Genomic DNA, 26,284 nt, shown 5'->3' with positions numbered 1-26,284 from the left:
ACAAAATATCCATTCCTCTCTTCAGCATCTTCTTCATGATTTGACCCGACAGGCTATTGTCTATAAAAGAGAAAAGCGTAATCAATATCTTTGTCCAGACCATACACAGCCGTCATACACTTCGAGGTCACCCAGAAGTATCCTCGAAAAGCTTCGTGTTCTGAAGTCGTTACTGATTGTCTTCTCATGTGAATGAGTTTTGAACTGGATGCCAAAGAGTCTACTGAATAGAAACGTATTGTTCTGAAGCCCAACATCTTCAAGTTGAATGGAATGCCAATTTATGCAAGTTTATTATCGAAACTGTAACTTATTTTGATGCACCGTCCTCTGGATGATCGACCAGAAAGAAATGTCTTCCGTTCCCCCCAAGGGTTGTTGTTTTTTCTTTCTTTTTTCTTTTTGCCAAAATCGTAACTGTTTTCAATGAATTCTCATGACGTTCTTCACTCACGATACATGCAGTTAGTGATATGCACCATTAACCCAACTGTTTTGGAACATTGATTGATTTAAAGCTTAGCTGACTCATGAAGGTTTCTGTCAACAAAAGGCAGTGGTGACAGTCACACAGTATCCTTTTGAACAGTGTTGCCACAGAAGTTGCCACAGCATTGTTGGTTTTGTTCACAACTTTACCAGGAAACATACAGTATGAACTGATATTTGACCCTGTGTGTCTCTGGGTTTGTTGCCTGTTGCTTGGAGTGTTGCCCAACTAATATATTGCTCATAACACTGCCTGGTGTATCACTCGTCGCCACCAACATTTTCCGTCAGTTGGTTATTTAAGTATTTATGAACTTTTTTTGTCTTCATTATCACAGTATTCACACACAATTCATTGGTTTTTTCGTTAAAAGCTATTTCTGAAATGGTCATTTTGCATAATCGTATTTACTTGCTGGAGGACAATTACATTGGAAAAATGGATTTGTCAATAAAGAAATCCTATGACTCAGTGGACTAAGGGCGTTTTCACACCTGTACAGTACATTGTTAATTTGGTTAGTTTAGCGTTCACACTGCACTTTGTCTAGCGCACCAGACATTGTGAACAAATGTCACACGGTCAAAGTGGCTGCTTGTCTAATGGTCAGAATATTGGAGTTAAACTTCCTGCTCTCACATTTATGTGGTCTTGGGGTTTATGTGCAGGAATAAGTATAGTGTATGAAGATAATAAGACGGGTTCTCAATATAACCTGGCAACACATATCCCCCATACAAAGCCCCATTTCATCCATCACTATACAACTTCATTAAAAAAATAACTTGTGGACAAACATGGCTTGTTGCACCAATGCTAGGAAATACTATACATTTTCCAATTCACTAGTCAGTCATTAATTATGCACCACTGTCTAGGCTACTGTCACCTGAATTATGCATACAAGGTATTTGTTTAGTATCATGACATTATTTGGCTATTTTGAACTTACCAGATGCGAAAATAATAACATTATGATGATGAAAGATCATACATTTGGAAATATACAGGAAATGTCAACAAAAACTGACCAACCAGCTTCATTTATTATTATTATTATTTTTTTTGCCTTTATTTACCCAGGGTAGGTTCGCTGAGCACGGATGCTCTTTTTCAGCTACGCCCTGTTTCACATTCACACAGTTCGATTCACACCTGGGAGCTGCCCAGCACAACCACAGTCTGACACCGTTGGCCACTGAGCAACTCCACTGGAGCAGTTGGGGGTTAAGTGCCTTGCTCAAGGGCATTTCAGCGGTTGGTGTTAAGGGTATGGGAGAGAGTTATTCATTCACTTCCCCAGCCCAGATTTTTCCTGCCGGTCCGGGGGATCGAACCGGCGACCTTCCGGTCACAAACCCGCTTAAATTAGTGATTTTGTTTGTAACCGGACCGAAACCACCTCTTCCACAAGGTCTCAGTCTGGTTGTGTTGGTGAAGACCTCTACCACAAGGTCTGGTCTGGTTGTTTTGGTGCTGCACCTGAGTGCGATTACTGTGTTCACACCAAGCGAACCGCACCAAAAGGAAACAGGGTTTGATTCAACCAAACTAAAGTTTAAGTAGACATATTTATACAGCTCTATGTATGTACAGGTGTTTTAACATTACAGATACATGTATTTGCCAATATCATCTCAACAGAAAGGCATTTTCTTTTCTTTGTATCATGCATTACACCATATTATCCTGCTGGTAAAGGTTTTAACAAAGGTGCATGTGGTCTTCTCCAGGTAATAATAGTAATGTGTGCGGTAGGCCTATAAGCATGAGCATGAAAATCATTTACTCTGATTGAGTCCAGCAAACATCTCAATTCTAGGTGGAGCTTTATTTAAATCATGGCAGAAACTGGTAATTAAAACAGTGATGCGTTTCACAAGGCAGTTTTTCATTAACGCGTACTGGTAGGATTTTTTTTCTACACGTTTTATTTTAATGGCAGGTATAAATCCAAATTTAATTCACACATGACCTAGATTTTTATTCTTGTATATTATTTTCACTTAAGGACTTATTGGATATCCATACTTTGTATTGACGGTTTAAGATATTACTATGAATTCAGTTACTGGGTAATATATATATATGTATATTTTTTTAATATTTGTATGCTGTTCATCCAACATTCCTAATCACTTGTCCAAAACAGTTAAAGAGAGTATTTCTCAGTTTTGTTTCATATGTTTCATGTATGAGACGACCTACAGGAGCCCAATTCAATTATATTCTGTTCCCAAAAGTTGAAACAGCCTACTCCAAGGTTCCTGCATTTATCAGATATGTATGTGTTTGATGTTGACACCAACTAAATGCATTTCTAGGGTCATTGTTGCTTGTGTGTTTGAGTGTTCCGTGTTGGTGTAAGCATTGCAAGCTCCCAAGCTTTTCATTTTAATATTACACTATTGGCAACCTAATCAACAATAATAATAATAATAATAATAATAATAATAATAATAATAATAATAATAATAATAATAATAATAATAATAATAATAATAATAATAATAATAATAATAATAATAATAATAATACAACCTCAAAGCCTTGAGCAGCATGAAGAAAGTAAATGTAAGCAGAACGAATACAGTATATTCACTGCAAACTTGCATCACGTTTTAATAAACGCTATAATTGCAATAGGCATTTAAAAAAGTGTTCAGATTAAGAACCCATGAGTTGGCTTTGAAAATTGTTCAACAGCTAATGTAACTGGACAGTCAATTGAAATCATTTGGAGTGTGCGTGTTGTGCATCACCCAAAGGTACACAACCTCTACCGTCTTTTAGGTCTACATAGCCCTCACGCGTGTTGCTTTTTAACAGCGGAGGAGTGCAAGAATGTGACAATGTGACCATGTGACCGCGGCAGCGCGAGAGAGCGGCAGTGCGGAAATAGGCTGTCTATTGCCATTCTCTAAGACAAACGCTAACCTTAACCAGCTCCTTAACAGCGCCTAAACTTAACCTTTCTAACCTTAACCAACTCCGAAACAATGCCTAACCTTAACCTTAACCATGCCTAACCTTAACCTTAACCATAGAAAGAATATTGCCATTCTCTAAGACAAACTCTAACCTTAACCAGCTCCTTAACAGCGCCTAAACTTAACCTTTCTAACCTTAACCAACTCCGAAACAATGCCTAACCTTAACCTTAACCTTAACCATGCCTAACCTTAACCGGCGAAAGAATACACGTTAAAAAAAAAAAAAATAAAAAAAAATTATGGGATTTGAACTTGAAACCAGGACCGCAGGACCGCAGGACCACCGCGCTGCCAGGTGAGCTAAGCTTCGAATGAGAATCATGGCGGTTTACGGCTAAATAATGCCGCAAGCTCTGCCACTCCGCTCTGCGGTTGCCGCGCCTGCCGCGGGGCGTGTCGCAGCCAATCAGGGAAAACGCGGAAGCATTCGGCGCACTCCTTCGCTGTTAATAAGCAATAGGCAGCCCTCACACTTACACGCTTTAGGAAATTGACCTGTCTCAGACCCCGCCCTTTTCTTGATCCTCCAATCACACCTCGAGGGAAGCAACAGTTGTGATTGGAGGATCAAGAAAAGAGGGCAGGGTTTGAGATAGGTAAATGAATGTAACGCTACTGAATTTTATGTCATAAATTGACTATCATGACAGGAATATTAATATTTCCACTGAGTAACTAAATCAACACAGTCATATTGATGGGATTATTCGAAGATCAATCAGAGCTCATTAATCAGATCTGTCAGTGGTCTTCACTTATTTATTTGTGTCTCCTTAAATTCATATTTGTGTTTTCTTAACTGGACGTTGGTTATATTTAATTTTATTTCTGAGTTTTTGACATCATATATAGACAGTTTCAATGGAATTCTGTTGCTAGGGGAACAGTTTGGACCCAAGTGTTGTTCCTGTCGACTATTGAAACCGTCTATAGAGGCCTTTCACGGAATGTTTACACTGCTTATTATTTCCTCCATGTTGGAAGAAACAACGGTTGTCATGTGTTGATATATGAGAAATATATCAATACAAATATAGTAAATATATGTTTTATTACTGGATTGTGTAAACAAGTCACAGTAGAACAGTAATATCATGCGTTTCCAATGTTTTATTTAATTGGGCCTTTTCTTTCTAAAGTGGTTACCAATGGTTACAGGCAGCCATGTTAGAAGAAAGACAACTACACAAACATTACGTGCAAGGCCTCTGTTGGATAATCTTGTGTAAATGTTGTATTGTATAAGAAATGCGTTGCTTCTACTCCTTTTGTATTATGAACGTGTTGACTTCAGTTGTATCCAGAGTGCCTTATTGGTGGGGTATGGGTTTCACTAATATACTGTAACCAGAGGCTGTCATTCATATCTTGTTAAATATGGAATGCTAATAGTGACACACCTGATGACACACTCCTCACTTTCTGTGTGTGTGTGTGTGTGTGTGTGTGTGTGTGTGTGTGTGTGTGTGTGTGTGTGTGTGTGTGTGTGTGTGTGTGTGTGTGTGTGTGTGTGTGTGTGTGTGTGTGTGTGTGTGTGTGTGTGTGTGTGCGTGCGTGCGCGGCCTGTGTGTGTACTGTATGTCTGTGTGTCTGTGTTGGTGTGCACACTTATATGTGTGAGTTGTATGTTGTACACACAGAAAAGGAAGCCACCTACTTTCAACAACCTTCAAAATAAGATCAGATCCATAAAAAGTGTTGCATTTTATGTGTCATCTCTCACAGTTGGCATTGCATCAATCCATATCTTTTTTGGGGTAAGGGTTAGGGGGTGTATACTGATTACAGTTTATCACATCAACACTCAAGAACAAAAGAGAACGTTCTCATTGTGTCACTGGTTGTGTGTGAGCATTTCAATAGGCTGTGGAGGCCCATAGGACTTCTACTATAGGCCGAATCCTATTGATACACTTGTGTGAGCGGTTTAGGATTTGGCCTTAAATGAAGGCAGAATTGAGTCGCTGGTGCTGCTTTAATGAATGGTTCATTAATTGTTTGTTTTAAGAAGGAAAGAAAGATGTACAGTATATCTGTCTACACTTTATATTTTTGTAGATGTCAAAATATATATTTATTTTTATTCATTGTTAAATAAACTTTAAATGATGCTGTCACTGAAATGGGAATCGTTTCTTCTGTAGTGCTGTGTGTCCCTTTGTGACATACTGTATGCACAGACCTTTCCAGGGGCCAAAAATAAATACCAAGTAGACACTTGGTAGTAGGACACTTCCTTGGTAGGGCTAGATCCACAAAGAATGGATTGCACGGTGCTAATTGCACCCTTACTTACAATTCATTATGAATTGAAAATGGGGGACCCTGATGTAAACAAGACGAAAGTCTTTCTCTGGTCTGCATTCCCTTAACAATTGTGTGTGTTGAGCCGTACTGTATTGTACCCATTCTGCAATCTGTTAATAAAATGTTCATTCAATCAATCACCTGCAGAGTTCCATACTACATACTGTAGAGGCTACAGCCCATGGGGGAGGCGGCCTGGACTTTGTTCAGGTCATCAAGGTCTGGTCATTACAAGCTCCGCTTATCAAAGACTTTATGGTCCATCTGAAGTGACATTCTGGGTAAATTCCACATGGTAGACTAAGGAGGGTGTGAAGCACAACTCAGACCTTTTGAAAGAGTCTCACCGGATGCACAGTCTTGATAAATTATTTTACCGGCACTTGTGCAAAACATCCTTATAGTGATGTTATTGTGCGGGCAGCAAACAACCAAACAGACATGGTTCGGCAGCCATCTGCATTTTAAACGCAATAATCTTCCTTGCATATATTACTATGCTAATATGTATTTACTACTATGCACTCAACACTGTTTGATGAACGGTGTTTACTTAGCTGTCAGAGTTATACCCTTCCTGCTGACCTGTTGTACAGAACTTGTACGTCGCTTGGGATAAAAGCATCAGCTAAATGACTAAATGTAAAAGGTAAAGGCTGAAGGCTGTGTGCTGAAACACATCTGATTTAAACGCTGATGAAAGCTCTGCTGAAACGCGTCTGTTTGGTGCAGCCAAAAAGGACATTTTCCGTGAGTGCTGGTAATTCCTTCCACTGTTAAATTGCATGTCTTTCCAGGGCATCCCTTCAGCCAGGAGATAGACACCAGTATGCCTTTGATTTATCTCAATCCCCGCTCCCCCCCCCCTTTTTTCTTGATCCTCCAATCACAACTGTTGCTTCCCTCGGACAGATGAGGGAAGCAACAGTTGTGATTGGAGGATCAAAAAAGGGGGGGGCGGGGATTGAGACGGATCAATTGAGACCCTGTGTACGCCACTGTTTTTTTAATTGTACGCCCCTCCACGGAGCATTCGGACAACAACAGACGACGACAACAAAAAGACAATGAGACAGTCGGCACTTTATGAAATTACTTTACTATTCTAAATATCAAAATCCAGTGCAATTCATATTCCATATAGTGCATTGTATACAGGTGATGTTGGCTATTGGTCACAGAGATATAATACTGATATAACCAGTTAATGCAGTGCTGTGTGTCATCCAGAGGTCAAACCGCTGTGTTCCGTTGGACGGGAGACAGGGTTCTCTCTACCCTCTCTTGAAGAACCTCTTGGCCTGCACACCGTCAAAGTCGTAGGCCTGGGGGGAGAGGAGGGAGGTGGACTTAGTCAGAGTTACAAAACAGTATATCGTCTCCTTGCAATTGCGAAATTTCCTTTGTCTCATCTCAATTATAGGGCATGTAATCCAGCAAGCAATCTACTGTTCTGTATAAGTGAGCATTATATATATACAACTTTATGAAGTTCTAGGTTTGCTGATACAAAGCAAGTGGTGGTAAACTTATTTAAAAAAACATTTGACCCATATTCACAAAATCCACAAACCCCGCCCTCTTTTATTGATCGTCCAATCACAACTGTTGCTTCCCGAGGGCTACACAACCCACCTGCACAAGCTCGTCTCCTTCGATGGCCCTGGTAGTTGTCAGCACCTTGCCGTTGTCCTTCCTGTTGAATACGCCCTTCATCACGTCTCCCTCCAGGGCCCATGAACCCTGTGGAACCAAGCATGAAAGTGTACATGACACACGAGGAAGCATGTAAATCCTCTCTAGCTACACCTGAGGACAATGGGGACACAGTACACACACAGAGAACACATCGCAGAAATAACAACAACTGACAGCACTGGTTGTACTGGCAGAGAGAGGCGGTTAACGTGGCTGTGGTCGTATAAAGGGCCTGATTGAAATATTAACCGGACACAGGGGTTATCCATGCTATAGCCTCACAACTTGATCGTGTACCCCCCGCTGTGTATTGAGGGGTAATGGGGATATATAAATTAGTGTATTGAGGGGTAATGGGGATATATAAATTAGTGTATTGAGGAGTAATGGGGATATATAAATTAGTGTATTGAGGAGTAATGGGGATATATAAATTAGTGTATTGAGGAGTAATGGGGATATATAAATTAGTGTATTGAGGAGTAATGGGGATATATAAATTAGTGTATTGAGGAGTAATGGGGATATATAAATTAGTGTATTGAGGAGTAATGGGGATATATAAATTAGTGTATTGAGGTGTAATGGGGATATATAAATTAGTGTATTGAGGTGTAATGGGGATATATAAATTAGTGTATTGAGGGGTATTGGGGATATATAAATTAGTGTATTGAGGTGTAATGGGGATATATAAATGAGTGTATTGAGGGGTAATGTGGATATATAAAAGTGTATTGAAGGGTAATGAGGATATATAAATCTACTCACTGATAGTTCTGTTCCATCTGCAAGGCTGTATTCAAATGTGACTCCCAGGGTGAAGTCCAACTCCAGCGTGCGGAAAGCGCTGCTCTCCTTGACGTGGAACTTGTCCCCAGTCTGTTCCAGGATGATCTTGAGGTTGTCGTGCGCCGCCAGCTTCCTCTTCACCATGTTGACCCCTGAGACCAGAGAACAGACGCGCGCATTTTACAGACCAGGAGACAATGAGACAATGAGAGGAAGCCTCTTGTGAATCGATCAATTCACCTGTGCGTGCACTGTACTTCCTTTGATTGTGTATTTTCAGAAGATAAGTAGGTACAAAAGTCAGATGCCAATAAAAAAAGCACAGTGCATACTGTAAGTACAATGACTTTTGTTTTGGCTCTGTTCTCCAGCACGTTGGATTTGAAACTGGATGATGAGTTACGAGGTTAAAGTGCACTTTCAGTGGTCATTTGAGGGTGTTCACGTCCACATAAGGTGAACTGTGTAGGAATTGTAGCCCTTTCTATACATACTGTAGTACCCCCAATTTTAGGGGACCAAAAGTAACTGGACAAATCAACATAAACTTGAATAAAGTTGGCATATTTAAGTTTTGGTTAGAAATCCTTTGCGATCGAAGTGTTCGACCATGAAGTCATTTGTGAAATAATTTGAATGGGACTTAATGAGATTTTAGGTGTACAGAATACTCAAAACGTATATGTAGTTGATGATTAGATGATTAGTAGATGATTGATGATATTTTGTATAAATTAAATAAAAAAATAAAAAATAACACTACAACACAAACTACATATTCCGGACCAAAAAAAGCCACTTAACTCCTCCTTCAATCAACATTCAGGTCTCGCCTCGACTACTGCTATACACTGCTAGCTGGTTTACCGGCTTGCGCCACCAAGGCGCTTCAACTCATGCAGAACACAGTGGCACCTGGTCTCCGACCTACCAAAGTCAGCCCACATCACCCCACTTCTCAGAGAATCTGCCCTGGCATTCTGTGCAACAAGGGGAACGGCACCTTCCTACCTCCGGTCAATGGTCTCTGACTACACACCCCCAAGACCCCTATATACTCTGCATCTTGCTGCTGCTCTTCGGGCTCCTGGGGGGTCATTTAAACGAAGCAGGCTATTCTCTGTCCTGGCTCCACAGTGGTGGAACCAACTTCCCACCACAGTCAGGACAGCTGAAATCTGCCCAATTTTCTGCCGTCAACTAAAAACACACTTATTCTTTCCTTCTTTACTACCATGTACCATGCTATTATGTCTGTACTACTATCTACTATGTACTATGCCTTTACTACTACTTACTATGCTGGTATGTATGTCTATACTACTATACAATAAATGTGAACCACTCAAATCTGGCACTGCTAGACAAACAATACCACTTGCCCTGAGCCTCCAGAGGTGTACCACTGCTGCTGACTTATACACAATTTGTAAGTTGCTTTGGATAAAAGCGTCAGCTAAATTACTAAATGTGTCACATTTCTGATGGAGGTTTGGCCTTTGTCTGCATTGTAACCTCATAACTCATTGATCCATTTCAAACCCACTGTGCTGGAGAGCAGACACCCAAAACAGCAAGAAGGAATGTTTCTACAGTACAGCGGGTCTTTTGTGATGAGTCTGTGAGTTCAGTGAGTTCAGTGCAGGCTTCGCCTGTGCCAATTTCTAGCTACCTACAGTACTGAGCGAATTACATTTGATTTTTAAATAGAAAAAAAACATCCTCACAAAGATAATGATAATGCTCAAATTCTGTGCTTTTGCATTGGTTACTTGACCAAATATTGTCTCTGATCGTGACAGTCGATGGTTCAGATGGTTACATCTTAAGTCATGTACCGGTGTCTCTATGGGTCAATGTTAAAAAAGATATAATTTTTTTAATTAAATTAAAAATAAAAATAAAATAAAAAATCCTATCCAGCAACTGCCTTGTAAATGAGAAATCCACTGCAGTCAGTCTGTCACTGCCGATGGCAACTCACCCATTTGTTCCATGAACTTTTCATAGTTCTCACTGCGGTCTACTTTCCAAGTTCCGTTGAATGTCATGATGGTTGCTGTGGTTTCTGCCTCTACACCTGGGAGTGACTTGCCCTCGGGCAACACTGCTCCTTTTAAAGGGTGATTACAGCGCGCAACACCCGTATCTCACTCTGGATCAGAGTGCTGATGTGGCTGTTTAAAGCTCACAGGGGAATTGATTGTTCGCTGCAACATCAAAGCAACACCTGCCTGATGTCATAGTTCAGAAAAAGGTACCGTGGATTATCATCTTCTCATATGTTTAATTTTTTATTGAGAGAGAGAGGGGGGGGGGTGGATAATATGCTGTATGCATAATATATCTGCTTATGAAGGGTGTGCCTCGAATGCTGGCACATGGTCACCACAACTGTGAGCACCGTGCATGCAAAAGTGTGCAAAAGGTTGCAAAATGGTAGAGCAGTTTACAGTAGGTTAACTACATTTTGCAGTAGTTTGCTAATAGTTCAACTAAATTAAAAGTGGCATAGTGATTTTAGTAGTCAATTACTTTGTACAGTAGTTAACTACTGGAATTACAATTTTGGGTTGTAGGACTAGAAAAGAAAGTAATTATATTATAACTTTTTTTTATTTTATTCATCTATGTACAGTATTTATTCAACCACTGCCTCTTCTCTATTGAGTGAGACAGATTTAACCGACCCCTTCCCCCTTCGCTATTGTACAAGAGATTCTGGTCTGACAACTAAACCAACAGACGAGACCATTTAATGATTTAATGATTTAATGATGTAGCTTGTACAATTGTAAAAATGCAGTTATTCTGGCATCTATTAAAGTGAGTGCCATTTTCCTTTACAATCGTGTTGCTTCATTTTGTGTTATATGTTCTAATTTTGTATTACTTTGCAGATGTACATTTACATCGCAAAGCGACTTACAAGTTTTGTACAACAAGACAGCAGGAAGGGTACAACTTTATCAGCTGAGTAACAATGTTCATCAAAGTGTTGAGTGCTACAGTGTAGGTTAGTATATTAGGACAAGTGCATGACAGTAAGGTTAGTTAGGGTCAGAGTATTTTTTTATTTTTTTGTATCAGCACTGGCACTCTGCCACCACACAACCTGGACTAAGAACCCCCCCCCCGCTGACACACACACAGACATACACTGCCACTTCACAACTCACTGCCACTTCACAACTCACTGCCACTTTACTTAAAATACTGCCATTATTTTAGTTTACATTATGTTAGCTTACTGCCATATCTATCATCTCACTGCCACTTTACTTTACTGCCATTATTGTATTCTACTGCCATTATTTATTAGTTATAGCCTACTTACTATGTACTACTGCTGCTAAAAAATATAAATTTTAGCCACTGTTTATATTGTATATAATATATCCTGTATAGTGTATGTACATCGTCCATATGTTATTTATAGTGTCCTATATGTCACTTTATGTTTGTATTAGATATTTTTGTATATACACCGTGGGAAGGGTGAAGTGCAATTTAATTTCTCTGTATGTCTTGCACATCATGAGAAGCGACAATTAAAACTGACTTTGACTTTGACATAGGACTATTTCCTCACAGTAAGACGGTCATGGGTTCAAACCCAGGCAGGTGGCTTTTCTGTGTGGAGTTTATATGTCCGCCACATGTTTCCTCTGGTTTCTGGAAGGCTTCCACACCATAAAGACATGCTGGGTTTCCTGCCGTTGCCCTTGACCAAGGTTCCGGCATTACAACTGATTGGTCCCATGGGTGCTGCTCCTAAATAGTTAGGATTGGTCAAATGCAGAGGACCAATTTTCCAAAGGGGGTTAATAAAGGTTCAACTTAACTTAACTTATTTTTATAAAGTAGCTCCAACTCCTTTTTTCAAGTAACTATAGTTAACCAAACTATATTTCTCCTGAAGGTAATGATAACAACATAATAATAATAATAATAATAATAATAATAATAATAATAATAATAATAATAATAATAATAATAATAATAATAATAATAATAATAATAATAATAATAATAATAATAATAATAATAATAATAATAATAATAATAATAATAATAATAATAATAATAATAATAATAATAATAATAATAATAATAATAATAATAATAATAATAATAATACACTATTTGTATAGCACCTTTCATACAAGAATTACAGCTCAAAGTGCTTCACAGCAGTAAGAAAAGACAGGCATAAAATGTGCACAAAATTGGCAGATCAAGAGCAATGCATAAAGTACAGACATACAATAAGTATAAAACGAGCATAAAATAGATAGCAGTGAAATAGACAAGGTCAAGGTAAGGCTGGGCATAGAGCATTAAATCACATCGTTTTTCATAATGGATTTAACACAATGGGGACGAACAACGGATATCTCCGTGTTTCGATTCCACCCGTTGTGGACAGAAGCACGGATATATCCGTGGCAAGTTGTTATTGCTTTTATTCCATTTTTTTTTTTTTTTTTTTTTTATCTTTTTCCCCCTCCTTTTTCCTCCGATTTTCTCCCATCCCAATGTTAGTCGTTATGCCAATTCCCAATCCCCTTCCTGGTCGCTGCGCACTTACCCCCCACAGTCGGTCTGGGAGAGTGGAGGCTATCACGTGCTTCCTCCGACACACGTCTAGCCAATCAACCGCTTCTTTTCACCTGGCAGCGCGGATTCTCACTGAGAGGGTGTAACGTGTGGAAGGATCACACTACCCCCCTTAGATCCTATCCGCGCTTAGCAGGCGCCCCGACCGAACTGTAGGAGTCGCTGTTTACAACGACCCGGACCCACCCCGCCAGCTTCTCCCACCCTCTAATACTGCCAATTCGGCCAGCCAAGCTGGTGACAACCCCGGAGCTGTGAGCTGGATTCGAACAGGCGAATCCTAGCGTTTCCGGGGTTGGTGACGAACGCAATCTCCGCTACCTGACCGCCCTGCTTTTATTCCATTTTAATAACATATTCAAGGTCGCCGAGCGGCACTGCAGATTTACCCTACTCTTTGAATTCGAGAAGGTGCAAAACCGGCCAGATCCTCTTAGGGGCGCTATCGCGATAATGCAGTGTGCCCTGTGGCTGAATGGTGGACTATTTTTTTTTACTTTCAATGGAGTTTTATGTTAGCTCGATTCTGGATCTGCAGCCTGTAGCTTGGATTACGTTTGCATCGCAGATTTCACTATGCAATAAGGGGATTTATCATCAGCCAATGGACATATCGATCTACTCTATCTACCAGATCGATCACACGTATCTTTCAACATGCCGGGCACGAAACATAAAAATTATCCTAAATATTAACTGCATTAAAATGATCCTAAATATTAACATTTGAAGAGTTGGCCTCCCTGATCTCTCATTTAAATAGTGAGAAATAGAGTGTTGGCAATGTATCTGGTCTCTGTCCATTTAGGGCTTTGTATGTAAGGAGAAGGACCTTGAAGTAAATTCTAAATGTTACAGGAAGCCAGTGTGAAGTAGCTAAGACTGGACTAATGTGCTCTCTCTTTTTGGTTTTGGTTAGCAGTCGGGCTGCAGAGTTTTGGATAAGCTGAAGCCTCTCTGTGGTTTTCTTAGGGAGACCTGTGAAAAGTGCATTACAGTAGTCTAACCGGCTAGATATGAATGCATGAATTAACTTCCCAGCATTGTTTTTTATAGCTTTGCTGTGGTTCAAAATCTTCCAGTGTGAAGTAATTGCTAGCTTCCAAAACGATGCTCTCAGAGTATAGCTTCCCTAACACTGAGTGCAGTGTTGTAAGTGTTAAAAGTGTTATTTCTTAACCAAATCAACGTTGGGTACATGCATATACATTCATCAATAGTTTGACCAGTAGATGGAAAATACATAATTTACCTCTAGCGGTACAAATATTCACAACATAAAGCCTTTTACAGCCACATGATACAGTAAGTGCTATTAAAAACGTTTATATGTTGTCTATAGTGTTACAGAGAGGTGGGCATAAAGGGTGTGTCTTGAATGCTGGCACACAGCCATTTTCTTTTACAATCGTGTAACTTAAGGTCTGTGTTATATGTTGTAATTTTGTATTACGGTCAAATAAGATAAGATAAGCTATTCCTTTATTGATCCCTTTGGCTATATTCGGGCGTCTTATCAGCATGGGGGAGGGGGGAGGTGCAGGTATGGGAAGGATAATAGTAGAAAGACATACTGTAGTCGACATGTGTCAACAAATGTACATGCCTGTTTGAATTTATGTTGTGCCGTTGTTACTGTAAAAATGTAACGATTGTGATATGATGATTGTTTAATGAGACTATGAGCTATGTGTATGTCCCCGTGAGGGATCAATAAAAGTTATCCTTATCCTTATCCTTAAATACAGCCACAGAATGCAGTGTTGTTAAAAACAAATTCATGTTGTCTAATGTTAATCCTTGTATCAAGAGCTCAGTCAATAAATGTTGTCATATTTTTGTTATTGAATCGTATGTACTGTACAACCGTGCACCTACATTATACTAGTAATATTTGCAGAGGAGAAATCATTCATTCAATCTTTATTTTGGCTCAAGATTTTCACTGAGGCGACCGTCATTTACAGTTTCATTGAGTATTAGTCATTATCAATAATCATCATCAATCCTAATAATAATAATAATAATAATAATAATAATAATAATAATAATAATAATAATAATAATAATAAATAATAATAATAATAATAATAATAATAATAAATTGGATTTTAAGAGAGAAGCGCCTTTCTCAGACTCAAGGACACTGTACAAGGAAAGGGTGGAAAAATAAAAATTTTGAAAAAAGAAAAGATAAAAAACAAAAGATTTTTGAATATATGTGTATAGTAACAACAGGAAAAAAACAAATAAGATAAAAGAGATAAAAAAAGGAAGCAAGGTGCTGTCCATTGGGATGAAGTGGTTGAAATTAATAAACAAAACAAACAACAAAACGAAACAAAACAACGGGATCTGTGGCTTAAAAGAAAAGAGTCAGGGGTGGGCTACTTCACGTGTTGCGTGAAGGCAAACTTGTGAACAGGTGGGTTTTTAGCCTGGTTTTGAAGAGGTTGATGGTGTCAGAGCCTTGGATGGAGGTGGAGAGGGAGTTCCATAGTCTGGGGGCAGCTACAGCGAAAGCTCGGTCTCCCAGTGTGGAACGCCTGGTGCGGGGGATGGTGAGGAGGTCGGAGTTGGAGGAGCGGAAGCCTCGTGTGAGTGTAGCACCAAGAAGGATTCCGTTACAGTAGTCGAGGCGGGAAGTGATGAAGGCGTGAATGAGTGTTTCCGCTGAGGTGTCGGAGAGTGAGGGGCGGAGGCGGGAAATGGTTCTGAGGTGGAAGAAGGCGGATCTGGTGACAGACTTGACGTGAGGGTGAAATGAGAGGGTTGAGTCCAGTATTACGCCCCGGTTCCTTACCTCCGTGGAGGGGCAGATGGAGTAGCCATCCACGGAGAGAACAAGGTGGTCGATATTTTGGAGGAGGGCTGGGGAGGCTACAACTATTAATTCAGTCTTCTTGTTGTTGAGTTGAAGGAAGTTGGTGGTCATCCATGTTTTTATGTCCTGGAGGCAGGCAGTGAGGGAGGGGGGAGGAAGGGGAGCCGAGGGTTTGGTGTGGAGGTAAAGCTGCGTGTTGTCTGCGTAAGAGTGGAAGTGGAGGCCGTGTTTCCTTATGATATCACCGAGTGGGAGGAGGTAGATCATAAAAAGGAGTGGACCTAGCACCGAACCCTGGGGAACACCCTGTTTAACAGGTGCTGGAGCTGACCTGGACGCGTGTACCACTTCCGCAACGGATTTGATTTCCGGGGTTGGCCTGATTGGCCACTAAGCCCACGTGACACTACGCTAGCACGCCCCCCTTACGCCGCTTACGCCTGAGAGTCACACACCAGCTAGCGGCAGCCAGAGAGCCTTGTTACTACTAGCCGAGTGATGAATGAAGCTCTATCTGTTGCTCTGTGATCATAGCCATCCATCTCTAAAGCGAACCACTATTTGTAAAAGCCACAACCACGTTACCATATGTAATAATGTAAATCATTGTGTCGTTATACATATTGTGTACACCGTTAGAAGCTAATGCAGCTTATCATTGTGTCGTTGTACATATTGTGTACACCGTTAGAAGCTAACGCAGCTTAGCCTGGTAGCCAGCATGAATGCCCGATGTAGAAGGCATAGACGCAGGTCGCTTGTTGGCCGGCATGAGTGCCCGATTTGGGGTAGTTCTCTCCTCTTTGTGTGCCTTTGTCCTTGCGGGTGTTCTGCCGGGGGAGCTTGTGGACGCGACAATAGTGGTGGTTGTAGGGTGTTTGAGCTTGTAGCCTAGTTAGCTCGCAGCTATTGTTAGCTTCTAACGCAACGGTGTATACACAATATGTACAACGACACAATGATCAAACACCTTATAAATACTATTGTCATGTCCATAAGTTCCCTGGCAGAATACTTGTGAGGACAAGGGTATACAAGGAGGAGAGAACCATTTTAAATCGGGTATTCATGCTGGCTAACAAGCTGGGTAGCTATGAGCTAACTAGCGCACTCAGGCGCTAACTCTCAGGCGTAAGCGGGGTAAGGGGGGCGTGCTAGCGTAGGGTCACATGGGCTTAGTGGCCAATCAGGCAAACCCCGGAAATCAAATCCGTTGCGGAAGTGGTACACGCGACCTGGACCCCCCGAGGGAAACATACTGCCACCTGTTGGTAAGGTAAGATGTGAACCAGGACAAGGGGGTACCAGTGATGCCAAGGACACTTTCCAGGAGGTCTAGGAGGTTTGAGTGTGAGATGGTGTCGAAAGCAGCTGAGAGGTCCAGGAGGATGCGGATGTTGATGTTGCCAGCATCAGCAGCCATGAGGAGGTCATTTGTTACCTTTATCAGGGTGGTCTCGGTGCTGTGTTTAGCCCTGAACCCAGACTGGAGTGGTTCGAACAGGTCATGGTGGGCCATGTGACTCTGTAGCTGGGCGGCTACTGCACGCTCGAGGACCTTGCTGAGGAAGGGGAGGTTTGAAATGGGGCGGAAGTTGTTGAGGTTATCAAGGTCCAGACCGGGGTTTTTTTTTTTATTGGGGTGACTGCTGCCACCTTCAAGTCAGCAGGGATTGAGCCAGTGGACAGGGATGAGTTGATGATGTCTACCATGAGAGGACAGAGGGCAGGCAGGCCAGCCTTCACCAGGGTGGTGGGCATGGGGTCCAGAGAGCAGGTGGAGGATTTAGAGCCCGACACCAGCTTCATAATGGAGTCGGTGTCCACCAGGGAGAAGGATGAAAAGGAGTAGGTGGGATGGGGCAGAGGGTCATGTTTAACAACCGGAGGTGTGGGGGACACAGGAGTAGACTGGAGCTGCTGGTAGATGGCATCGATCTTGTTTTGGAAGAATTCCGTGAATCTGTTGCAGAGATCAGAGGAGGTGGTCTGGAGGGGGTCTATTATGTTGAGACAATGAACACACGACCGTGTGGTTTCATTACTTTATTCGACTGACTCTTAGGTTACCAACACAGCCCTACCTCGAGCGCTAACCACGCCCGTCTATTAAAGGCACAGTAGCCTACAATGTAACTGCTAGTATGTCACAACCTATACGTAGCATAACAGGACATAACATTTTCCCCCCCCTTCCCTCTTGCAACAGCAATAGAACATTCCAGTCCATGAACAGAAACTGAACACTTCAGTCCACCAACCCGTGGCATTTACCCAGTAACATAGTCCCCATGCCAAGCGGGTGGAGCCCTCACCCTCTGAGGGCGAGCAGGCTGGGGAGCAGGGTCTGGTGGTTGTGGTGGGTTACCTCCCACCCTGGTTGCTTCCAAGCGGGGCTGCCAACTGCGGGTTGCAGCTTGGCTCATGGATGATGCAGGCAGTGTCGGGGCACCCACCTTATGCAGGCGGTTTGAGTGCCAGCGAGAACCATCATCTAGTCTGTAGGTGGCCGGACCCAGTTGACGGGTCACTCGGAGGGGTGCTGACCAGTATGAGCTCAGCTTGTTCTTGCGGTTGGCGTGTTTAATCCTGACCCAATCCCCTGCTGACATAGTCTGTACTCTGTGAGAGGCATCATACCTCCGTTTCATCTGAGCCTGTGAGCTTTGGACCTGATCTCTGGCCTTCTCGAGCCCAGGGCTCTCGCATGCAGGGGCCGGTTCAGCTCTCAAGCAGTCTAGTGGTTGTTTCATTTCTCGCCCAATCATGAGCAGAGCCGGAGAGACCCCTGTGGTGGAGTGCTTGGATGCCCGGATGGTCAGGAGAGTTTGGGTGAGTGCAGCGCTGAAGGTTTTCCCCTCCTCCAGGCAGGCTCTGATTCCATTCTTCAGAGATTTGTTTAGGCGTTCAACGCCGCCGTTACTTTCAGGATGGTAGACCGACGTCCTGATGTGCCTGATGGACCTCAGTGACAGGAACTCAGAGAACTCTGCCGAGATGAATTGAGGCCCATTGTCCGTGGTGACGACACTGGGCAGGCCCCAGCGCCCAAACAGCTTGACGAGGTTGTCGGTGATGCTCTGTGTGGTGATGGAGCTGAGTTCGATGGCCTCTGGCCACTTCGAGTGTAGGTCGTGCACGACCATCAGGTAGCGGGCATGTGCCGGGGCCCCATGAAGCTCTCCGCATAGGTCAACCTGAATGTGCTCCCACGGCGCGGACGGCCACGGGGTCGGGGTGAGGGGTGCTGTAGCCGGCTGGCCCGTTTTCCCACTCAGCAGGCAGCAGGTACAGTTGCGCACCAGCTCCTCTACGTCGCCGTCTATGTGAGGCCACCACACTGTGTCTCTGCAGCGTTGTTTCAACTTAACCACCCCCAGGTGGCCGTCGTGCGCCATGTGCAATACCCTGGCCCTCAGCGCCTCTGGTATAATAGCGCGGTGACCGCGGGCGAGGCACACCTCCCCCCAGCAGGAGAGCTCGTCGCGGACTCGGCGGTAGGGGAGCAGTCTGTCCTCCACCGTGGCTGGCCAGCCGTCCTGGATATAGGCACGGAGATTTGTAAATGTCTCATCTTCAGCCGCAGCCTGCTGCAGCTCAGCCAGCGTGACTACTGCGCTGAGCGGTCCATGCAGCATGTGGACCCAGTCCACGTCGTCCTCCTGTTCAGGACTCGCCTCACCCGCCTCTTTTGTCGTAGAGACGGCTCTTGAAAGAAGGTCAGCTACCGTGTTAGAGCACCCCGGCATAAACTCGAGTCCGAAGTTGTACTGATTCAGCCTATCAGCCCACCTCAGTAGCCTCATAGGCTTGTGCCCCGCCCCTCGGGTCGCCAGCAGCGCTGTCAGAGACTGATGATCTGTGCGAATGGTGAACGCCCTGCCATACAGGTAGACATGCCAGCGTTCGCAGGCCCACAGACAGGCGAGGGCCTCCCTTTCCCCCACAGAGTATTTCTGCTCGGCTGGTGTGAGGGCCCGAGAGGCAAAAGCCACTGGACGCTCTACCCCTCCATAAACCTGGGATAGCACGGCGCCGAGCGCCACCCCAGAGGCGTCACAGGTGACCAAGGTGGGCGCGGTCAGGCTGAAATGTGCCAGTGTTGGCGGGGACGTGAGCTGCCGTTTGATGACGCGCACAGCCTCCCGGCAGGCCGGGGTCCAGTCCCATACCGCATCCTTGCGTAACAGCTGGCGCAGAGGGGCCGTCGAGTCAGAATAGTGTGGCATGAACCGGAGGTAGTAGGCAGCCATGCCCAGAAAAGAAGACAGCTTGGACGGCGACTGCGGGTCCGGCAGGGACAGGATTGCTTCGGTGTGGGACATGATCGGGGTGATACCCTCCCTGGAGAGCCTGAACCCCAGGAACTCGACCTCAGTAGCTCCAAATGTACACTTCTCCGCGTTGAGTGTGACCCCGTTTTACTTGAAGCGCTGGAAGACCTGCTCCAGGCGAGCGTCGTGGAGTGCAGCGGTGGGCGCATGCACCACCACATCATCCAAGTAGATGCTGACCCCCTGGATGCCAGCCAAAATGAGCGACATTATTTTCTGAAAACAGCTTGGGGCTGATGACAGGCCAAAAGCCATGCGCTTGTACCTGAAAACCCCCACATGTGTGACAAACGCTGTGAGGTCCATACTGCCCGGTGCCAGGGGAACCTGCAGGTAGCCGTGACATAAATCCATTTTACTGAAAATCGTGGAGCCATGGAAATGGCTAGTCAGCTCCTCCGCTGTGGGGAGGGGATACTTGTCAGGGATGATGGCTTTGTTTACGTCTGTCAGATCGACGCATAGACGCAGTCCGCGCCCCCCCCGTTTCTTGGCTATCACCAGGTTGGACACCCAGGGAGAGGCGTTGATCGGTTCTATGACGTCCTCCTTCACCAGATGACGAATCTCCTCCTCCACCGCATCACGGAGGGCCAAGGGAATGCGCCGCAGCGGCTGAATGACGGGTCGGACAGACGTGTCCACCGAGGGCTGGTGCACAAATCCAGTCATACAGCCCAGGCCTTCGAACAGTGTCGGGTGATGGTCAGGCCAGGACGCGGTGACCTGCAGGACGCGTAGACCCCCAGCGTCGGTCAATGTGAAGTCCAGAGCATGAAACAGGTCTAGCCCCATGATGTTAGCCCCTCTCCGTGTGATGTAGAACTCGGTGTCAGGGATGTGTCTCTTTTTGTACTCCACAGGTAGGCAGGCTACCCCTAAAGTGGTGATCGGGGCGTGGCCATACCCCGACAGGGCGTTTGCTGCTGTAGTCAACGGCACGTGACTGAAGAGCCGGTCATAAGTGGACTTATTCAGGAGCGACACTTTAGCCCCTGTGTCCACGAGGAGTGGTATGGAGGCCCCACCCACACGACATGTGCAATGACTGAATGAGGCCTGTGGGCTTTGTACTGTATTGATGGGAACAGCCCCAGACTGTGCATGATCAGGAGGAGAGCGACACCAGCGCGCAAAATGGTTAACCCTGTTGCAGTTACGGCAGCGCTTGCCTAGAGCAGGGCAGGACAGGTCCCTGGTTGCATGCTTAGGGGAGCCACAGTTACCACAACGCCTTTGTCCATTCTCCCTCTCCCTCGGCGCCCTGTCTGCCACTCTCTGCACATCGAAGTTGTCACCGTCTGCGCCAGCTGCCTCCTGGGCCACGTTCTGAACTCCGGGTGGAGGTGACGTCACAGGCTCATGCACCGCGCGGGAAAACTTGCGCGCCTCAGAGATAGCTGTCTCCAACTGTTTTCCAATCACTACTGCATCAGCTAGTGTCATGGCGTCCGGCTCTAATAACAGTCTCTCCCTCAGTTGAGCACACAATGTTCTTTCAATCAGCTGGTCGACTATGAGTCCATCCTCCAAGTTCCTAAAATCACAATGCTTGGCTAGCTCCCGCAGGGCAGACACATATTGCGAAACAGTCTCACCAGACCTCTGTGCTCTCTGGCGGAACTCAAACCGGTACATCCGACGGCTTCTTCCCGAGCTAAAATGCGACTTCAGAGCCTCGGTAGCAGTAGAGTACTGATCGTCGGCTAATGTAAGCGTAGCATAAATCCGTTGCCCCTCCTGTCCGAGGCAGTGTCGCAGAAGTGCGCACTTCCTAGCTTCTTCCAGATCCTCCAGTCCCAACGCCAATAAATAGTCCTCCAATGACGTTAGCCATCTAACCCATGGAACCGCTGGGTCACCGGGAACAGGTAGAAACGGTGGTGGCGGTGGTAAAACGAAATCAGCCATCCTCGTTCGCCAATTATTATGTTGAGACAATGAACACACGACCGTGTGGTTTCATTACTTTATTCGACTGACTCTTAGGTTACCAACACAGCCCTACCTCGAGCGCTAACCACGCCTGTCTATTAAAGGCACAGTAGCCTACAATGTAACTGCTAGTATGTCACAACCTATACGTAGCATAACAGGACATAACAGGGTCGTCGGGGGGCTGGAGGAGTTTGGTGATGGTGGAGAAGAGGGCTTTGGAATTCCCTTGGCCTTTGGAGGTGTAGAGAGTAGAAGGAGGACTTGGTTTGGGTGAGGGCGAGTCTGTAGGAGATGATGTGGTCAGAGTAGGCCTGGGTATGAACAGCGATTGATATATCATCAATTGATATACAAAGTACAAGGAAGAGAACACAAAAAAATTTAAAATAGTAATAAGAATAAATAAAACTGTACTATAAATAGAAAAATAGATTCCTTTAAGACGTTATACACTCAAACACAATTGAAAAACTATTACAGATTGTGGTGTCCTGCTTGGTCACCAGTTCTCTAAATGGACCCATGGACACCAGTGCACCTCATTGCAATGTCCCCTGCAGGGCGTTCCACCATTCAGGAGCACAGAAGCCAAAGACAGATCTACCAAGTGCAGTGTAAATTCTAAGCATGTGTAAGCCAGTCATTCATAAAGTCCAGAGGTCCATTTCAACAATAAGGCAATGTAGCTTGGACAATCTCTAATTATGGCTTCATATAGAAACAAATGCCAGTGCAAATCTCCTTTTTCCACCAAAGAGGACCACCCTTATTGTACAGGACACAATGGTGAGTAATATAACCATCACAGGTAATCTGATGGCTGAATGATTTACAGTACAGAGTCTAAGGGCTTAAGGGTGGAAACTGCAGCACGTCTCTTCACAAATCTTAACTGCATAGTTTGTACAACTGCATCATCACCTGTACTAGTTTTTTTCATATTTGGGGTGCAAGCCCCAAAGGCACGAAATCCTAATGTAATTGGTGGTTTTATTATTATTATTCAGCTTCTGCCACATGTGCTTTTTATGCAATTGGCAAGCTGATAGACCAGCAAAAGTTACAAAATAGTGGAACGAACAAACCTCATGGGGGCGCTATAACAAGCATTGAATATTATATGCAATCATATACAGTAGAGATGTGAAACTGAACCATATACAGTAGAGATGTGAAACTGAACCATATACAGTAGATATGTGAAACTGAACCATATACAGTAGAGATGTGAAACTGAACCATATACAGTAGAGATGTGAAACTGAACCATATACAACTGAACCACCTGCTGCAACTGGTTTGCCAGCTACCTTACTAACCGGATCCAACAGGTCAAGACAGAGAATATCCTGTCTGAGCCACTTGCCATCACTAAAGGGGTGCCTCAGGGCTCAATCTTGGATCCTACCCTGTTCTCCATTTATATTAATGTGGCGAAGGCTGCAGGCAGCTCTCGGATCCACCTTTATGCTGATAACACCATCCTGTATGCTTCTGGCCCTTCTCTCCATTCCGTGGCCTCCACTCTTCAAGACAGTCTCACTTCCATTGAGCAGTCATTTCATAAAATCCACATTTGGCTTAAACATCATTGTGACCTTTACAAACTGGTTAAATGGCCCTCCCTCCACACCCGCGACTCCAACATTGATTCCACTCCATTTACAAGACAATCCTGGCCAAGACCCCACCTTATCTTTCCTCCCTGCTCCACCTTTCTCATAGCACTTACGGCACAAGATCAAGCGAACTCATCAAACTAAACATCCCAAGATCCAAGACCACCTTCGGCCGAAACTCCTTTCACTTTGCAGCAGCTTATGACTGGAACGCTATTCAAGACACCCTTAAACTTACAGCTCTTACTTCACTGACAGCCTTCAAGAATATAATCAACACGCTCTTAGTAGATCCCTCCTGCTCTTGCTGATACCCCAGTTTCACACTTGCATACACTCTCTTACACACAACATACAAGCACTCATTCATCTTCAATAAAGGTAATAATAATAATAATAATAATAATAATAATAATAATAATAATAATAATAATAATAATAATAATAATAATAATAATAATAATAATAATAATAATAATAATAATAATAATAATAATAATAATAATAATAATAATAATAATAATAATAATAATAATAATAATAATACAGTAGAGATGTGAAATAAACTATATACAGTAGAGATGTGAAATGTACGGCACATAGAGCACTCCGGTCAGGCACCTGCCTACATCTGCAACCTACTGTGTCCATACACCACGAACAGATCGCTCAGGTCGTCTGACCAGGGCTTGCTGGCTGTCCCCCCGGTCTAGATTAAAAACAAAAGGGGGCCGAGCCTTCGAAACCGTGGCCCCCAGGCTATGGAATGCTCTGCCCTTGGACCTTAGATCTGTGGTCTCGGTAGACACCTTTAAAAAGCAGCTAAAGACTGTGCTGTTCAAGCAGGCGTTTGGCTAATTATGTTCTGTATTTTTATCTGTTTTGGTTTTCCTGATCTTTCACATTTTTTATTATTTTCTTTTACCATGCTGCTATCTTTGCATTTTATTGATGTTTTTACTATGTGAAGCACTTTGTGACCCTGGTCTGTGAAAGGTGCTATATAAATAAACATTACTTACTATATAAATAAACATTACTTACTATATAAATAAACATAATAAACATTACTTACTATATAAATAAACATTACATAAACCAATTTGAACCAAACTTGCAGCATATTTCAGGAGCCATATTTACGCATTTGTTGTTCAAGCAGATGAATTGGTTGAAAAGCATGGCTGCTGTGAACAAACAAAGTTTGGGAAAATGGCGCAAAATACATGCATGAAGTAATGTCTGTCAGTTACACAATGACACAAAAAGTTTGCAGATCAGCTAAGAAATGCCAGAGATACAGCAATTTTTTCGTGGCGATTATATATATAGTGGTATTTTGGCTGATAGGTGTATTGAGCTATAGTGCTATACGATGTTGTGGCTGATAGGTATTTTGGCTTATAGGTGTTTTGAGTTATACAGTAAGGTGTTGTGCTGATAGGTGTTTTGAGTTATACAGTAAGGTGTTGTGGCTGATAGGTGTTTTGAGTTATACAGTAAGGTGTTGTGGCTGATAGGTGTTTTGAGTTATAAGGTGTTGTGGCTGATAGGTGTTTTGGGTGATACAGTGTTTTGGGTTATAAGGTGTTGTGGCTGATAGGTGTTTTGGCTGATAGGTGTTTTGGGTGATAAGGTGTTTTGGGTTATACGTGTTATGGTTTGTAACCGACCCCAATCGCACAACACAAGACAGGTATGAGAGTAAGCCAAAACAGGGCATTTATTCAATACAAACAAAAAGCGGCACTGTCCCTTTAAGGGAGAACACAAAAATACTGGAAATAAAGAAATAGGGAAAAATGTGGCACTGTGCCTTTAAGAGGCGAGCAGGCTAAGGGGCTAAGGCTAAAGGACAGGGCCAGGGCAAAAAGGTCAGGGCAGGAACAGGGGCACTGGAGAGGGGGAAACAGGGACAGAGGCCCGGGGAGGCAGGCTGGAGACAGGGACAGAGAAACAGGGTTAAGGCCTTGGACAGGGCGAGGGCCAGAGCTGCTTACAGGGATGGCAGGGTTCAGACGGCGGAGGCCTGGCAAGGAGATCCTCCTCGGAAGTGAAGAGACGCATCCTCCCGTGGGATAGGAAGCGATGCGCGCCGGCTTGAGCGTCTGGAGTAGGAGCGCGCCGGCTTGAAGAGACGCATCCTCCCGTGGGATAGGAAGCGATGCGCGCCGGCTTGAGCGTCTGGAGTAGGAGCGCGCCGGCTTGAAGAGACGCATCCTCCCGTGGGATAGGAAGCGATGCGCGCCGGCTTGAGCGTCTGGAGTAGGAGCGCGCCGGCTTGAAGAGACGCATCCTCCCGTGGGATAGGAAGCGATGCGCGCCGGCTTGAGCGTCTGGAGTAGGAGCGCGCCGGCTTGAAGAGACGCATCCTCCCGTGGGATAGGAAGCGATGCGCGCCGGCTTGAGCGTCTGGAGTAGGAGCGCGCCGGCTTGAAGAGACGCATCCTCCCGTGGGATAGGAAGCGATGCGCGCCGGCTAGGGGTCTGGAGTGGGAGCGCGCCGGCTTGAAGAGACGCATCCTCCCGTGGGATAGGAAGCGATGCGCGCCGGCTTGAGCGTCTGGAGTAGGAGCGCGCCGGCTTGACGTCTGGAGTGGGACACTGGAAAACCTCCCGTAGAGGATTAGAGAGCGTAGACGGTGTCCCACTCCAGGCAAACGGCGACA

The 26,284-nt window shown here is 44.2% G+C and overlaps 1 protein-coding gene across 1 annotated transcript; it reads right to left on the bottom strand.

The window, feature by feature from the left end:
* Positions 1-6,869: 6,869 nt before the first annotated feature.
* Positions 6,870-10,387, bottom strand: fabp2 (fatty acid binding protein 2, intestinal). Its single transcript, XM_084318774.1, has 4 exons — positions 10,265-10,387; positions 8,260-8,432; positions 7,426-7,533; positions 6,870-7,115 (listed from the first exon to the last, which is right to left on the bottom strand). Exons 1-4 carry the CDS (start codon positions 10,329-10,331, stop codon positions 7,065-7,067), a joined length of 399 nt encoding a protein of 132 aa, XP_084174900.1. The 5' UTR covers positions 10,332-10,387; the 3' UTR covers positions 6,870-7,064.
* Positions 10,388-26,284: the final 15,897 nt, after the last annotated feature.

Source organism: Notolepis coatsorum (assembly GCF_963971535.1).
Source record: "Notolepis coatsorum genome assembly, chromosome: 7".
Lineage (NCBI taxonomy): Eukaryota > Metazoa > Chordata > Actinopteri > Aulopiformes > Paralepididae > Notolepis > Notolepis coatsorum.
This window is presented reverse-complemented; position numbering and strand designations above follow the sequence as displayed.